The sequence below is a fragment of the Vairimorpha necatrix genome, chromosome 1 (genome assembly GCF_036630325.1).
Source record: "Vairimorpha necatrix chromosome 1, complete sequence".
Taxonomy (NCBI): Eukaryota; Fungi; Microsporidia; family Nosematidae; genus Vairimorpha; species Vairimorpha necatrix.
In genome coordinates this window covers 990913-1007859 of record NC_088816.1, presented here as the reverse complement: position 1 = coordinate 1007859, position 16947 = coordinate 990913, and the positions used below count along the sequence as shown (strand labels likewise).

The 16947-nt window shown below is 26.3% G+C and overlaps 10 protein-coding genes across 10 annotated transcripts; 6 read left to right on the top strand and 4 right to left on the bottom strand.

Annotated features, from left to right (window-relative positions):
• Positions 1–6: 6 nt before the first annotated feature.
• Positions 7–222, top strand: VNE69_01179 (uncharacterized protein; the record flags this gene model as incomplete). Its single annotated transcript, XM_065472313.1, has 1 exon — positions 7–222. One exon carries the CDS (start codon positions 7–9, stop codon positions 220–222), a length of 216 nt encoding a protein of 71 aa, XP_065328385.1.
• A 26-nt stretch (positions 223–248) lies between these two features.
• Positions 249–560, top strand: VNE69_01178 (H/ACA ribonucleoprotein complex subunit NHP2; the record flags this gene model as incomplete). The annotated part of the gene is made up of 1 exon (XM_065472312.1): positions 249–560. One exon carries the CDS (start codon positions 249–251, stop codon positions 558–560), a length of 312 nt encoding a protein of 103 aa, XP_065328384.1.
• Positions 561–695: 135 nt separating this feature from the next.
• On the top strand, positions 696–1520 carry VNE69_01177 (uncharacterized protein; the record flags this gene model as incomplete). Its single annotated transcript, XM_065472311.1, has 1 exon — positions 696–1520. The coding sequence occupies one exon, from the start codon at positions 696–698 to the stop codon at positions 1518–1520; it is 825 nt and encodes a 274-aa protein (XP_065328383.1).
• Positions 1521–1777: 257 nt separating this feature from the next.
• Positions 1778–2974, bottom strand: VNE69_01176 (cyclin-dependent kinase; the record flags this gene model as incomplete). Its single annotated transcript, XM_065472310.1, has 1 exon — positions 1778–2974. One exon carries the CDS (start codon positions 2972–2974, stop codon positions 1778–1780), a length of 1197 nt encoding a protein of 398 aa, XP_065328382.1.
• Positions 2975–3174: 200 nt separating this feature from the next.
• Positions 3175–3522, bottom strand: VNE69_01175 (mRNA-decapping enzyme; the record flags this gene model as incomplete). Its single annotated transcript, XM_065472309.1, has 1 exon — positions 3175–3522. The coding sequence occupies one exon, from the start codon at positions 3520–3522 to the stop codon at positions 3175–3177; it is 348 nt and encodes a 115-aa protein (XP_065328381.1).
• A 101-nt stretch (positions 3523–3623) lies between these two features.
• On the top strand, positions 3624–4616 carry VNE69_01174 (meiosis protein MEI2 (MEI2); the record flags this gene model as incomplete). Its single annotated transcript, XM_065472308.1, has 1 exon — positions 3624–4616. The coding sequence occupies one exon, from the start codon at positions 3624–3626 to the stop codon at positions 4614–4616; it is 993 nt and encodes a 330-aa protein (XP_065328380.1).
• Positions 4617–4893: 277 nt separating this feature from the next.
• On the top strand, positions 4894–5484 carry VNE69_01173 (protein-trafficking protein SEC22-like; the record flags this gene model as incomplete). Its single annotated transcript, XM_065472307.1, has 1 exon — positions 4894–5484. The coding sequence occupies one exon, from the start codon at positions 4894–4896 to the stop codon at positions 5482–5484; it is 591 nt and encodes a 196-aa protein (XP_065328379.1).
• Positions 5485–5714: 230 nt separating this feature from the next.
• Positions 5715–8456, bottom strand: VNE69_01172 (alanine-tRNA ligase (AARS1); the record flags this gene model as incomplete). Its single annotated transcript, XM_065472306.1, has 1 exon — positions 5715–8456. The coding sequence occupies one exon, from the start codon at positions 8454–8456 to the stop codon at positions 5715–5717; it is 2742 nt and encodes a 913-aa protein (XP_065328378.1).
• Positions 8457–8832: 376 nt separating this feature from the next.
• On the bottom strand, positions 8833–9654 carry VNE69_01171 (inositol polyphosphate 5-phosphatase; the record flags this gene model as incomplete). Its single annotated transcript, XM_065472305.1, has 1 exon — positions 8833–9654. One exon carries the CDS (start codon positions 9652–9654, stop codon positions 8833–8835), a length of 822 nt encoding a protein of 273 aa, XP_065328377.1.
• Positions 9655–14226: 4572 nt separating this feature from the next.
• On the top strand, positions 14227–14623 carry VNE69_01170 (uncharacterized protein; the record flags this gene model as incomplete). The annotated part of the gene is made up of 2 exons (XM_065472304.1): positions 14227–14269; positions 14352–14623. The coding sequence occupies 2 exons, from the start codon at positions 14227–14229 to the stop codon at positions 14621–14623; spliced, it is 315 nt and encodes a 104-aa protein (XP_065328376.1).
• Between the last annotated feature and the right edge of the window lie 2324 nt (positions 14624–16947).

Sequence of the window (16947 nt, the reverse complement as noted above, 5' to 3'; positions counted from 1 at the left end):
CTTGTCATGAAAGACGAGAAGAAGTTTTATATGAGTGGAATACAAGATTTTATTGATGAAATTAGAGATGATAATGATTTATATTTTAAGTATGGAGTGTATTTAGCAAATACAGGCGAAAAATTTGATTTTGATCTTTTTAATGATAAAAAGGCTTTATTGAATTTTATGAAAAAGCAACGAATTTCTGTAAAACCAAAGAAAAATAAACTTGAATGGTAAAATAATTTATTAAAAATTTTTACCCCATGATGCCCATAGCGACGCCTTTGGCTAGTGAAAAACAGTTAGAAATGATTAATGAAGCAATAAAATCAATAGAAAAATTAATATCGGGAATTAAAGCGTGCACTAAAGAAATAAAAAAGGAGAGTAAAGGGGTTGTCGTTTTATCAGCAGACACGACTCCTATGGATTTAATAACTCACATTCCTGCACTTTGTGAAGAGAAAGGAATAAAATACATATTTGTAGAAAAAAAAGATCTTCTTACAAAACCCTGTACTTGTGTTTTTATAAATAAAGGAGTTAACAAAGATTTATATGAAACAATAAAGTAATTTTAAAGCTTAATTCAAAATTTTTACTATTAATTTTAGTTAGAAAGTCAATTTAAATTTTAATTCTCGTACACAGTTCTAAATGTTCTTGTAGACAATTTTTGTAAATATTTTTTTGTTTTTTTTTGTCCTCAAATGAACGAAGACTTTATGACAGTTAAAGAAAAAGACTACGTTTCTTACATATTTACTAAAAATCTAAAACAAACAAAATCAGATGTAAATTACAAAAAACTTTTCAATAATATAAAACAAGACTACACTCCCATAAAAACAGAAGTAAAAACTTCTTTCATTTTTGGTAAAGACACATGTCGTGATAACAAAAAAAACAGATATTTTACTTCTGTAAAAATTTTACCCGATTTTTTAAAAACCCAATGCGAAATTGATAAACTAATTTCTCAAGTAATCTATAAAAAATATTATAACACTAATCTAATTATAAATTTCGATATAGAAAATTTTTTAACTTACAAATCTTTCTGGAAACTTTTAAATTTGACATTTGAAGATTCAGATTGTAAAAAGAAATGGATAAAATTAATAATAAAGAATATTGATCAGATTACTGATGAATTAGAATTTAAAGAGTTTATTAATACTTGGTATGATAAAATCCCCAAATTCGAGATTAATGAAATTGACAATTTTTTTTTAGATTTTTTTCCTACTAGAAATTTGGGGTTGATTTGTGCTACATGCCTCTTAATTAATAATGATGAGTTGTTTAATATTTTTTATAAATGTTTTTTGGATAAAATAGGCATAGCTTTGAAATTTGATGAAGTTTGGAATTTTCTTGTTGTTTTGATGAAATATTGTAATAAAGATGAAAGGTTTAAACTTATAAAAATGACTAAAGGTAGATTATTTGAAATAAGGAATGATAATGAGAAGATTAAGAGTGCTAAGAATTTCCTAAAATGTCTAGGATTGAAATTAGAAGATTTAATATAGAAAAAATAAAATTTTATGAATTTTATTTATATTTCTTTATAGTGTTCTATATATTTTTATTATATTATTTGAATTTTCTTTAGAATGTTCTTATAGATTTTTCAAAATTTTAGTTGAATTTCTCTATAATGTTCTTATGGCTTTTTCAGCTTTAAAAATTTTTTGTTTTTTTTTTATATCCTTAGTCCATTCTATTAAATTTCTATATATTCATAATGCCTTATAAATATCCCCCAATAAATATTTCGTGGTTTTCCTTAGTGATGCTCATATTTTTTAGATATGTTGTTTATAAATTCCCCATCATAATTCTTAAATATTTTATCTTCTAATATGTTTTCTATTGTCAATCTTTCTTCAGGATTAATCTTCATTATTTTATCCAATAAATCTACTAGTTCTTCATCAGAATTCTTAAATATTTTTCTTAGATTCCGCTGCGACTGTGGTAATAAAATGTCCATTTCTTTTATATTTGGTAAACTTTTCTCGTTTATACTTCCACATATCAATATTATACATTCTAATACTTTGATTTCTGTATTCCCTGTAAAAAGTGACTTCCCTTGTATAATTTCCCCTAAAATGCATCCCAGTCCCCAAATATCAGCCTGGAAATTATATTTCAAATTTAATAATATTTCAGGGGGCCTGTACCAAAGGGTCACTACCCCAGGACTATGATTCATATTCTTATTTGTTATTATTGACATCCCGAAATCTGCTATTTTTATATTTAAATCGAAATCTAGTAAAATGTTACTAGTTTTTATATCTCTATGAAGAATATTCTGACTTTTTAAATATTTGAGTCCTTCTGAAATTTGCTTAATTATGTGGATTATTTCTTTTTTATTTGGAATATTCTTTTTTAAATATTTGTTTAGATCAAATCTGACATATGGGAAGATTAAGAAGATTTCTGAGTTTTCTACATTTATTTCTAGTAAGTTTATAATGTTTTTGTGGTTAAGTTTTCTTAAGGTTTTTATTTCTCTTATAGTTGTGATATGAAGACCATCTTTATTTTGATTTATTTTTTTTATTCCAAAATATTCAATTTTAGATTTTATCTTTTTATTAAGTTCTGTATTATTAACTGCATTATGCTCTGTATTATTATTTATCTTTTTATTATGCTCTGTATTATTATGCTCTGTTTTATTAAGATCTGCATTAATATTATCTGCATTAAGATCTAATTTGATGGTATCTAATTTAATGGTATCTAATTTGATGGTATCTAATTTGATAGTATCTGATTTATTAAGATCTGTATTATTATGCTCTGTTTTATTATCTAATTTATTATACTCTGCATTTATTTTTGAAGTGTCTTTAATTCCTTTGTAAACTTTCCCAAATGTTCCTTCTCCAATTATTCCTTGTAATTTGTACTGTAAATTATTTTTCGTAAATTTACAAGATAATTTATTTTTATCTTCATTTTTCATACCCCTTAAAAATATATATTTTTGCATAAACAAATTTGCATGAAATTATAAACAAATTTGCATAAATTTAGACAAATATATTAATCTAAAATATATAACACAATTTTATACAACACAATTTTATACAACACAAATATATATACAACACAAATATATATATAACACATATTTTATATAACACATGTTTTTTATATTACATTTCATATATGTATGGTTAATATTTCATATACTTGATTTAGATTTTTCTCATCATGAAACCATATCCCATATGTTTCTTCATTATAAATCTTCAATATTTTATTATTTATTCTTATTTTTGTTTTATCACTCATTTCTAAATATTTATCTTCTTTATTAATTTTATTAAATATTCTTATTCTTAGATTTTTATTATTCCTTGAATATATTACAAATGTCCCATAAATATTCAGATCTTTCCATTCTCCGTCAGATAATAAATATATTGTAGTGTATTTTGTAAAATAAAGTAAAGAGTCAAAATCTGAGTCTAGAGATTTTAAGTGTCTTTTTAAGATGACCAAGTCCATAAAAAAGAAAGGGCAGATTTATAAAAAAGAAAAAAGAGCTCTCAATATTTTAAGAAGAATTAGCATAATTTAGTATAAAAAGGATTATTCAGCATAAATGCATGAATAAAAAGAGTCAGACTAATAATGAAGAAGATTCTTACTTGCATGACTACGTAGAAGAGGAATGTAAACATGATGAACTTAATAAACCTCTTCTTGAAGATATTACGAAAGAGAATCATTTGAATGACTCCTCAAGTAAGATTCTTCTTGATGAGTCCCCAAGTAAGCCTCTTCTTGATGATTACACTTCTTGTTTTATCATCGATTCCTCATTGAGAGTAGATTCCACATTGAGAAAGTGTCTCGTGGCTTCTAGTACTTTACACACTGATAAAGTCCACAATGTCCAGTCTCCCTTCTCCTGTCAGAAGTTCTTCTTCCTTCTTGATGATTTGAATATCATCAAGAAGGAAGAAGTCCATGCCCGCCTCTTCAGGCCCAAGATTCCACTAGATGAAGAAATTAATAAGGAGAATGTCTCTAATACTTTAGAAGTCTACAAATATTCCCTTACTTCCAGGCATGAATCTTCTTGTTTTATCAGTCATGAATCTTCTTCTTCTTCTCTTCCTTTAGATTCCAGTCAATATTTAAAATCTACTAATATTTTATTGAAATCTTCTACTGACTCAAAGTTCAAGATTAATTTACTTGAGATGGACGAAAGGACAACTTGTATGATAAAGAATATTCCCAATAAATACACACAGAAGATGTTAATAAGTCTCCTTAATGAGCATCATTTCGGGTGCTTTGATTTTGTCTACCTCAGGATGGATTTTAAGAATAAGTGTAATGTGGGCTATGCCTTTGTAAATTTTACTAGTAAAGAACATATAGTGACATTTTATAAGAAGATAAATAATAAAGGCTGGAAGTTATTTAGTAGTAACAAGATAGCCGAGTTGACATATGCTTCTATACAAGGGATAAGTAATTTAGTAGATAAGTTTAGAAATAGTCTAGTGATGAAAGAACAAGAGTCTTACAGGCCGAAGATATTTTACACGGAGGGGTATTTAAAAGGAGTAGAGCGGAAAATGATATGATATGTATAAATAAGATATTTAGATATAGTGTTATAGATATAATGGATAAGATATTTAGATATAGTGTTATAGATATGTATAAATAAGGTAAGATATCATAGACATCATATAAATAATAAGATACTATATATAAACAAGATATAATAAATAATAAGATACTATATATAAATAAGAAGATATAATATAAATAAGATACATTATAAATAATAAGGTATCATATATAAATTAGAATATTAAACATAAGACATTTGTCTTGTTTATTTTTTTCTACCCCCAAATGACAATTTTCTACACACTCGTCAGAGACGGGAAATCCAAGAAAATTATCTCTGGAGAATTCAGCCCACAATCTCAAAATATCAAAATATCCAAAGACATCCTCAAGGAACTAAGAGACGCAGACTCACACAAGATCCTCAAAATGGAGTCAAGTCGAGACCCCAAATTCTTATTCTTAATTTACCCTCTTTCTCCAAATATCTTCTCAGTCATAGTCGACCAGTACGAAACTGACCAGAATATTATAAATTATATTGAAGAATTAAACAGACTCCTTAAAGAGAAGGAATATAAACAGTATGAATTTGATAATGTAATAAAAGACAAGAGTAATGAATTTAATAAAGATAAAACTCTACAGGAGATCGACGAGACTAAAAATGTCCTGGCTGATTCTTTGAATCTTATAATTCAGAGGAGAGAGAATATTGACAATATAAGCAAATTAGCAGATAAATTGACTTATGAGACGAGAGAAATGCACACGAATATTAAGAAAATGAAATTTGATAATCTGGCGAGAGCATATGGAATTTATGGAATAGTAATATTTATAATAATATTAATATTATACTACATATGTCACTAATAAATTTGATACAAATTTGAAAAAAATTTATATTATATTTTATATATTTTATATATATCTTATATTTAGTATTTATGTTTAATAAGGCTTTTTATATATATATTATTAAATATATTATTACATTATATAATTACAATATTAAATTATATAATATAATTACATTATATATTTACATTATATAATAAATTTACATTAATATAATTACAATACTCAATTAATGTAATAGATTATTATAGTTCTTTATTAAATATTCTTGGGATGTTTTTATCCCCAGGGATACTAAATTGTAATATCCCATTATTCATTATAAACTTCCCTTCTTGTTTCTTAATATCTTCCATATTTCCTTGCCTTACAAATCCATAGAAAAAATCTTCAAATTTGCACCAAATTAAAAATTCATCTTCTTCTTCAAATATTTTAGTAAGATTTATTAAATTCTTTAATAAATCTTTCTTATTTTCTTCTTCTATGACTTGATACTCATACGTCATTTTTATATTAGAAATGACGTCATTATGAGTCATACTTAATTTTCGATTAATTTTATAAATTATCTTTACCATCTTAAGATTATTTTGATTCTTTATAAAATTCCCTTTCTTCTTCTTATTAATAATTTCTATATTCTTTTTATTTTCTTTTTCTAATTCTTCTCTTTCAAAAAGTGGCAAATCTTTATCTATTTTAATTACTTGTCCTTTTCTAATTTTATTTCTTATTTCTTTAATTTTTTCTTCTGCTTTTTTTACTTCTTCTCCTGTTATTCCTATAACTCGTCTTACATTATTACTTATACTCTTTTCACTTATAATTTTTAATTTATAAATTTCTTTTGTATTTTTAACATGTGTTCCTCCACATAATTCTTTAATATTATTTATACAAATTACTCTTAAAATATCAGGATATTCTTCATTTTTCATATAAATTAAATTTTCTTCTTTTTTTAATTCTGATTTTTTTATATATTTTATATTTACTGGTACAGAATTATTTATAAAATTATTTATCTTATTTTCAATATCTTGTAAATTCTTCATTTTTTGACCTTCAAAATCAAATCTAAATTTGTTTTTTGTTACTAAACTTCCTTTTTGAACTGTGTCAATTTCTTGTCTTATAAAATAATTAAATAAATGTGTTCCTGTATGATTTCTTTCTAAATCTGATCTATCATCATATTCTAAAATTGCAGAATTTGATGCTTTACCTTTTAAAATTCCAAAATGTAAAACAAATCCATTTATCTTTTTACAATCTTCTACTTTAAATTTACCAATTTCTTGATTTTCTTTATAAAAAGTTATAAATCCTGTATCTCCAATTTGTCCCCCACTTTCGCTATAAAAACAAGTTCTTTCAAAACATAAACCAATTTTCATATTTTCAGGAATATTGAAAATTAAGGAATTATTTTCTAAAATATTAGAAATTTCACTTAAATTTGATTCTGAATTTTCTAATTTATAATTAATTCTGAAAATTTCCTTATTTTTGGTATAAAATTGTAATTTACTACAAATACCATTTTGAGTGTATTTGTCTTTATCATCAGTTTTATTTAAATCTGAAATTATAATTTCAGAAATTTCTTCATTTATTTTTTTACTTAAATTTCTCGCTTTATTTTTACATTCTTCGAAATTTGAAAAATCAAGTTTGACATTTTTTTCTTCTGCTAAAATTCTGACTAAATCTGTAGGAAATCCGTAAGTGTCATAAAGTTTAAAAATTTCTTCACTTGAAATTGTCTTTGATTCTTTACACATTTTATTAAATCTTTCTAAACCTCTTTGTAAAGTTTCAAGGAATTTATCTTCTTCCAAATTTACAAGATTTTCAAAATTAATTTGTTCGTCTTTAATTTCATCAAAATTAGTTTCATTTGATGTTTGTTCAAAATTAGTTTCATTTAATGTTTGTTCATCATGTATTTTAACTTCATTTATCATTTCATTTGTTAGTTGATCATTTATAAATTCCCTGACTAATTTCCCAAGATCTCCTCTTTTTAATTTTAAAATATCGTGGGCGTACCGAACTGCTCTTCTCAAAATTCTTCTTAAAACATACCCTTGTCCCTCATTTGAAAAATCTACCCCATCAATTAAACATACAGAAATAGTTCTACAATGATCAGAAATGACTCTTATAGCAATATCTTCAATATTAAACTCATCTTTATATTTTATATTACTAAACTCTTCTATTTTATTAATTATTGGTAAAAAACAATCAGTCAAATAATTAGACCTGACGTCATTTAAAATGCTCAATAATCTTTCAAATCCTATGCCCGTGTCAATACATTTCCTTTCTAGTGGGTCTAAAGATTTAGGAGTTCTATTAAATTCTATAAAAACAATATTCCAAATTTCCAAAACATCAGGGTCGTCTTTATTGACTAAAGAAGAAGCATCTCTGCCTCCAATTCTGTCATAGTGGATTTCTGTGCACGGGCCGCATGGGCCCGTGTCGCCCATTTCCCAGAAATTGTCTTCTTTACTCGCTTCTATAATTCGAGATTCTGGTAAATATTTCTTCCAAATTTCAAATGACTCGTCGTCCATTTCTTTGTAGTAGGTGACGTAAAGCCTGTCACTTTTCAATTTTAAAATGTTCACTAAGAAATCCCAGGCAAATTCTATGGCTTCTTTTTTGAAATAATTACCAAATGACCAATTTCCTAACATCTCGAAATATGTGTGGTGGTAAGTGTCCTTGCCCACGTCGTCAAGGTCATTGTGCTTTCCGCCTGCTCTGATACATTTCTGGATTGAACAAGCCCTTTTTAAATCAGTTTCTTGGCCCATTAGAATATTTTTAAATTGGACCATACCACTATTAGTAAAAAGAAGAGATGGGTCATTTTGAGGGACGACTGGACTGGATTTTATGATTTTATGGTTTTTATTTCTAAAATAATTTAGAAATTCTTGTTTTAATTTTCTTGAAGTGTATTCTGTCATTTTATGGGTAAATTTATGCAAGAAAAAAAATGAATAAAATTTATAGACCATAAAATATAAATTATTGCATACTTTTTATTTTTAAATGAATTATTTACCTATGATAATTCCTGTGTAATAACATTCTTCTCTTTTCATTATATTCTTTATTACAAATATCACATTTGTATATTGAAATATTCTTTATATATTTTTCATCAGAGCACCACATTTCTATTTCTAGAGGCAGACCATTGATTGTCTCAATCTCGACAATCTTTTTATAAAAATGAGACATTTTCAGGGTCAAAAAAAATTCAGCATGAATTTGAATAAAAATCTTTTATATATATGATGATGATCTATGTTTAAGAATAGTTGACCTATACACTTTGTTTTATATTAATCTGAGTATAAAAACAATACACACAATTAATATTGTAAATATAATGACATTTTCATAAATAAAACATGACACTTCGCTTATTCTTGATCTTGTAAATACATGTTTATTCTCAACTACCATTTTTATTTCTGAGATCTCAAAATTCCCAGTCACTAATTTGTGGTCAGAATTTACTAAACTTTCCAAACAAGAATATTCAAGGCACTGCACATTTCTGTAAATTATTCTATCACAATAAGAAGGAATCTTAGAATCATCAAGCACACTTCCCTTATATTTATAAGTAAAGCCGAATCTAATACTCATTTCACTGTATCCAAACTTCTCTTTAATTTTTACAAATTCATCGTCCCGCTCTCTGTAAAAATTCGACTTCTTAATAAATCGAAAATTGAAATCTCCAGCTAAAATAATGGGATATGGAATATCTCCCAATATATTGTTTAGATAAGTAAACTGATCAGTTCTTCTTGTGTAATTCCCTTCTCCGTGTTGTAAATGTACACTGGTGAAAATAATAGAGTCATTTATATTTGCCAATATAAAGCCTTTATTGCCCAAATACAAAGGGCCGAGACAAAAGACATAGAAATCGACAGTAAGAGGAAGTTTAGACAAAATTAAGGAATGTAAGCCGTAGATTTTCTTGTGATAAACATAAGGGGAAAAGGGAAACTCGGGTAAAACAGAAAAATATTCCTGGATAGAAATCAATAAGATATCAGCAGAAAGATTATTAATATAATCATATAAATCATTTAAAGCTCCTTTCTTATTATTCAGATTGTATGATAGTACTTTTATTTGTAACATGCCCTTTATTGTTAAGTAAATAAAAAAGGAAATAAGATAGAAAAACAAATGCGAAATAAAAAACAAACTTCCTACATTGGGAACATAGATTGGTGCATGGCCTTCCGAAATTTGCATTGAAAATTTAAAATACGGCCAATTTATAAAAAAATGTTAAGATTACAAAAACAGATGAGCTTTTTAGTGATATAATATTTTTAAATATAAAAATATTTTAAGATGTTTTTTGAATCATATAATGATGTTTAATCGGCGTGTGCATTGCTATTTCCTTAGCTAGTAGAAATACTGCTATTCTTTTTGAGGTAATATGAGATAATATATTGTTTGATCTTATTGTGATCAATGGAGAGCATATGATGCCGCATTATACAAATCAAAGGGATTGAGTACAGGACTGTGAATCACTCTATCAATTTTGTAAACTCTAAGATCCTTATATACAATTTCAAACAAATTGATGGATTAGAATCTCTCTCCAAATGAGATATTCGATCTAGACATGGAATAAACCAGGATGAACACTATGAGTACCTTAAACAGTTCCTCTGGGCCCATCAAAGACTAAAAAATCAACGTATAAATAATTATTTTTATTATTTAAAATAAATCGTTAGGCCCCTTATTTTATCCTCTTTTTTATTTATATTTTCAATATGAGGTAAATCGGACATCCACTCATAGATTATAAAAATAAATTTTATAGCAAGAAGTTGACTAAGTTTTATTGTATCGACTTAATTTATATTTCGTTTCCTGGCATATACGGCAAATAGTCTAAATTAATATTAATTTATTTATGAAGGCTTTTCATGTTTTAACTACGTATAAGTCACAATTTTGTTGGTAGTATATGCTGCTTATAGTATTAAATTTGTATCATAGATCATATTCTTGTACTTTTGGCGCATCAAAATAAATGCATCTAGCGTTTACAATATAACTATCATACATAAAAACCTTCTTTATAAAATTTTGCGAATTGTTCTTGTTGAGATTTAAAAAATTATATTTTATACCCTTAATTTTAGAATAAATATGTTTATGGTGGAGAATATAAAAAACGAAATAAACAAAGACAATATAATAGTAGAAATTAGAAGAGCAGAGGCTCTGAGTAGTTGGGCAAAAATGACCAATGAGGAGAAGTTAGATTTTTTTATAAGCAGACTTAACTCTCATATTTTAGATTGGCATTGTAGGACTTTTAAAGATAAAAGGAAAGCTGCTTTAACGTTTGAAATCTGGAAAAAAGAAGTGGAACAAGAATTTGAGAATAAAACATTGCTTTTTGACATTTACAATATGAAGCAAAAGGAAGAACAAAAAGTTGTTGATTTTATCAAAGATGTAGTTTCTAAATGTAATGAAAATGAAATTTCCAATTTTGACAGAAGAAAAATTATTAGAACAGGAGTAGATAAGAAATTAAAAATGATTAAAATTTTTCTTACGACCCAATATGAGATCAACAAAGAATTTTACGAAATATTAAATGAGATAGAGAACGAAGCATTATTGAATATCAAGTTGGCTGGTTTAAGACTTACTAAACAGAACCAACCAAATACATGCTTTAGATGCAGAAGGCCAGGACATTTAGCTAAGGATTGTAGGGTGAATCGAAATAATAAACAGGCTAATGATGATCGAAGGAATATTAATGAGATTGAAAAGAATAGCCAGGAAGTAGATCAAAGCTTTATTACGAATAAAAATAATTTTATTTATGTTGGGACTAAAAAAGTCCCCGTGGTTTTTGATTCCGGTGCGGCCTACAACTTTATCTCTCTTCAAGCTGTCTATGATTTAAAATTGAAACTCAATAAGAATATGAATGTTTTGAAATTTTTCACATGTCTTGAAGAAGAATTTCTAGTTGAAAACCATGTTATTGTGGAATACAAATATGGTAATAGAATATTTAAAAGCAGAATGTATGTTTTACCAAAAGTTAAAAATTTTAAAGTGTTAATAGGAAAAGAATTTTATTTGTAAAGTCACATGCAATTGGAGAGAAAGTAGCAATAGATATTATTGGTCCAATTAACAACCAATATATCGTGTCTGGGATTGATTACTTTAGTCGATTCGGATTTGGAAAGGTACTAAGTTCCAGGGAGAGTAAGAAAATTGTAAAATTTTTAGATATGATAAATCAAAAAATTAAGATACATAAACTAATTTTAGATCAATCGAAAGAAAACCTAAGTAAAGAAGTAAGATGTTGGGCAGCAAGTAATAATGTCGAATTACATTATACCTCACCATTTCACCACCAGTCCAATGGAAGAGTGGAAAGATTTAATAGGACAATACAAGAAGGAATATACAAACAAGAGGGAAAAGAAAATCTTAAAATTAAACTTTTAAAGGTTTTAGATGTATATAACAATATATATCATAGTAAGTTAGGTATGTCTCCGAATGATGCTTTAAACCCGACCAATTTCCAAAAGGTGAAAGAAAAACAATATGAGGAGATACTAAAATTCAATGAAAGAAATAAAAACCGAGAAACCGAACCACAATTTTCAGAGGGGGATAGCGTTATTATAAAAACGGAAACAGGTGTCAAAAAGGGAGAACCCAAATTTAAGGTTAGAGGTTTAATTTATAAAGTTTTAGAAAACAACACATATCTGGTGAGGACAGGAAACAAAACTATTAAGCGACATTCTTCTCAGCTGAAATTGATAATAGACGAATGTTTTTAAGAGGGGGATGTTGAGATTTAAAAAATTATATTTTATACCCTTAATTTTAGAATAAATATGTTTAGTTCTAATGTATAGAAGCTGTAAAAAAAATAAATTTAAATTATATGTCTCTTTTTCTTCTTTTTAAAAGAAAATTAGATAAGTAAAGTTGAATTTAAGCTACACTATGCCCTGATTTTAATATATATATATATATATATATTTAAATTTTGCTTGCCTCAATTCCACATTTCAAACTTGATGCACATCAAGCCTACAATATTCATTGGTAAAAAAACAAAGATCTGTATAATTTTCGCATCTTTAAAACTTTCACTGTGGATTTTTTTAGCATACAGTGCTTTGATAAATTTAAGCGAGACATTAATACTAGCCCAATTTACTGTAAATCTGCATATTGCACGAAGTTTATTCAGCGTTACATCATAAGTATTACTTTTTATACTACGTGTTGACAATTTGTATTGCACAAATTTCACAATATGTACATGATCTCATAGGTTGGTGTCCATGGACGCTTGTCTATGTTTTGTTAATCGCTTGATTTGGCGCATAAGGTTCATTTTTAAAGTGTATCATAAGAGAGCTTATTATGTCCCACTTTACTTACTGTGAAGTAACATTGATTATACTTCGACCTAAGGACGCAATTTCCACCTGGTGGGAATTTCTCCAACGTTTGAAGTTTAAAGATAAATGCTTCAACATGACCTTTGCGGCGACACATTTTAAATCCAAGAATAATACAACTCATCTTTTAACGAAGGCTTTTTGTTCCTAGAATCAAATCCGTTTCTTAAAATATTAAAACATTGCTTTCAAATATAAGCTAATTACACCTATTGGATTTATTTTCTGAAATGCTGGAATTAAAAAACATAGAGCCAAAACATAACATTACACTAATTAAGGACAATATTTGAAAAAAATGTCATTTATGTACTTGTAGGCAAAGGAAAAAGACAAGTACGCAAACTAAAATATTTTTACGCCTTAAATACCATGAAAATCTTTCATCAAAAATTTGAAATGTCGTAGTACGAATTTATACGAAATAATTATTGTCATAATAAAAATATATAACATTAATTTATATACTTAAAAAAATGTTTATTCTTTTTTGAATGCATATGAGGACTAAAACCTCGATTCTTTGATCAACATTTATAATCTAATATTCATTATCAATAGTTTAATTTCAGATTATGTTTTTTAATGTAGATATATTGTTAAAATGTGTCAATTTTGTATGAAAATTTTGGCAATCTATTTTTTTCTGATGCGGATTCTCAATCATAATAAAACGATTAAGAGATAATAATTATCTCTGAATACATGTTTGTGCTTCAAACATTTTAAGGTTTTGAATGACTTTAATCAGTAAGTGCTTCTAAGATCAAAATATTATATTAAAAAATAAAAAATATCAAATTATTTAAATTGATGAAAATAATAAATTACGTTTAATTAATACAAACAATGATATTTTTATCTTGTTCATTGTAAATACATTCACAAAATAAAACAAAAAATACAAACCAGCTCTTTTTTAAAATGTTACCTTGAAATAAGTATCTATTTTAACGTTGAATATGCTTTACACTACCTTGTTCCCAAAACGATCATAAATTATTAATGCATTGTATTTATATAAAATTTATTTTATTACTATGAATATCTGGAATTTTTTTTATCAATTGTATTTGCACTAGCAAAACAGTTTATGTTTAAATTTTTAAAAATCAAATTTTAGAAAAAATAAAGACTGGGGATTATTTGGCGCTTAATCTATATAAAACATATTTAAGCGTACATGTTTCAGCTTAAATTTTTAATGACGAAGGACGAATATATGGTATATTTTGAAACAAAAAAAATTCTCGCTGACGATGAGCGTACAAACAGATTTTATCTTGAATATGAAAACTCTTTTAGACATTTTTTATTAATTTGAATCACGCTTAACTTCAAGTATAGATTTTGATGACTTAGATTCGGCTATCTTGATATACGAAAAAAATATAAGGCACTATATCAATACTAATAAAACCGTTCCAATAAAAGATGTTTTAGAAGAAATTAAAATTCCGAACAACAAAAAAAAATATGAAAAAGAAACAAAGTACAATTTTATTTACAGACATATCGCTCTGGAAAAATCCTATATAGAAGAAGCACTGAAAGAAATAGGTGAAATGCAGTATGCAAAAGAACATAACTTGTGTAGTCTTAAATTTTGCATAAAATAGTGCAAAATGCATTGAAAAATGGGCATAGTATTGGATTTAGAATAAATCTAGAAAATATTTATTGTTGGTTAAAAACGACATAAATAAATTATCAAACTCATTGCCCGCAATGACATTCATTAAAAAAAAAATTAAACTGACGAAATATTTATGAAATGTGTTGATTTATTGAAGGGCGTGGTATCAAATTGCCTTTGTACCTTTTGTTGACAAACGAAACGTTTTATGAACAAATACATGAATAAGTGAACAAAACGCATATTATAAAAGGAAAAAAGGCTCAGAAGAAGACAAAATGAATTTAGAGTCAAAGAATATGTGTCTTTTTTACGTAACATTCTGATTTGCGACAAAACGGGCCATTTTATAGATGAACGATGTCGTAGTAAAGTTAGTATCTTGATATTTAATATACCTAGCATGATTAGTACACAAAATTACAGAAAAAACTAGAATCGTTGTATTTTATGAAAAAAATATAACAAAATTAAATTTTTCATTCGTAGAATCTTCTATGATGCCGGGTCAGGGGTTTATAGATATTTTACAAAATTTTTGTACATTAAAAATACAATAGATATAAATGATCTAAAATAAATAATTGAAAAGAAAACAATAAAATTATACGACCATTTTAGAATCTGAATTGAACCCCAATAGTGTATTTTGTTTTTTGATCAAATTTTTTTTTCCGTTGAAGTAGAAAAAAAATATTTATGAAAGTGAAGTACAAAAAGACTTATTGTTGCAAACTTTAAAAGATATTAGTAAAGATATTATGTCATATAACAACTCAAATGAATATCATACATTTAGCCATGAACGAGGCATTAACTTGCTTAATATAATTGTTTTTAATTTATAAATTGTGTGAATAACATATAAATTTTTTTAAACATAAGTATTGTGCGATAATATTAATTATTACTGGAGCAAGAACAAATTTTTTGTATAACCATATATAAGACAGTATGAATGTTTGAAAAAAATAAAATTTTAGAAGATTTATGTCCGGAGTCCCCATTAAATAAAAAAAGCTATTAAAATTATGAGAAAAAAATTGATCGAAAAGATAGTTGAGATAATAAACCGATGATAAATAAATGTTTTTTATTTGTAAAATATTTAGAACGGGTTGGTCAGCAAATTTTAAAATTTTCATTTTTAGCTATATAAAGTACAATGTAAGCTTCATATAATGTTAAAGGCACAACAACGACAAATATGTTATACTGTGCATTCTAAATTCATTAAAAAACTGAAAATCTATAGTTGAAATCTAAAATATCAATATTTTCATTTTGTTTAACTCATATACGCTCTTAAAATTTTAATTTGGGGTTATTGTACAGCAAAGATTTCATAATATACATGGTTTTTTAGGATTCAAAAATCTTAAATAATTAGTCAACGGTATAAATTGAAAAAACTATATGAATTTTTAGTCTTTTTTTTAGGTTCTGTCTAAAATATATTTTAAAAAATGCCATGTAAATTCTCAATCATAGTTTATTTTCTTTAACTATCAATATTGTTGAGTTTATCGAAAATAAAAATTTATAACAATATGCTCATAATGTTTATTATTTTAAGATGTATCCATATGTTTTTAACGATGTACCGTAATATTTGTCTTTAAAGTAATTTGTTTGTTGCGCTGTTGACAATGGTTTCCACAAGATACATGCAGGTTTCATCAGTCACATCATAATTGTTTTCTAATGTTTTTTGGATGTTCTTAAGTCAAGATAAAAATTGAGGTATAGATCAGTATTGAGAAGAAGTTAAATCTAGTTTAGAAAATTACATCCAGCTTGTTATGGTTTCTCCTTGTGATTTGTATTGTTAAAGGCATAGTTTTTGTGATTACATTAATATTTTATAGCTCCAGATTTCTAGCTTCTATAAACGACACAACCTTTTTAACTTTCGTTCTTTTTGTTAAGGCGCTTACAGCTCTAGCCACTTATTTCTCTTTTGTATTCTCGTCGTCGTTCCAAAGAGATGGATACTAAAGTATTCTTCAGCACAAAATACTTGGTTCTAAGGTATGTTAGATTTAGCTCCCTGGTGTACTTTCTGTAATATTGTTCGCCACTCCATCCCCATGTTTTACATAAATGAACTACTCTTGTGCGGGATTATTGTATTAGTCCGCTTTCATGCGCAAAGAGGTCATATTTTCTTAGTTTTTCATTCTCATCTATAGAAGTCGACCCTGTTGGTTATATCATTGAATGATACTAATAGTATTTATTTTTTAAAAAAGATCTAATTAAGGTTAAGGTTCTAAAAAGTATAATTTTCTAGTCATTGCTTTGTCT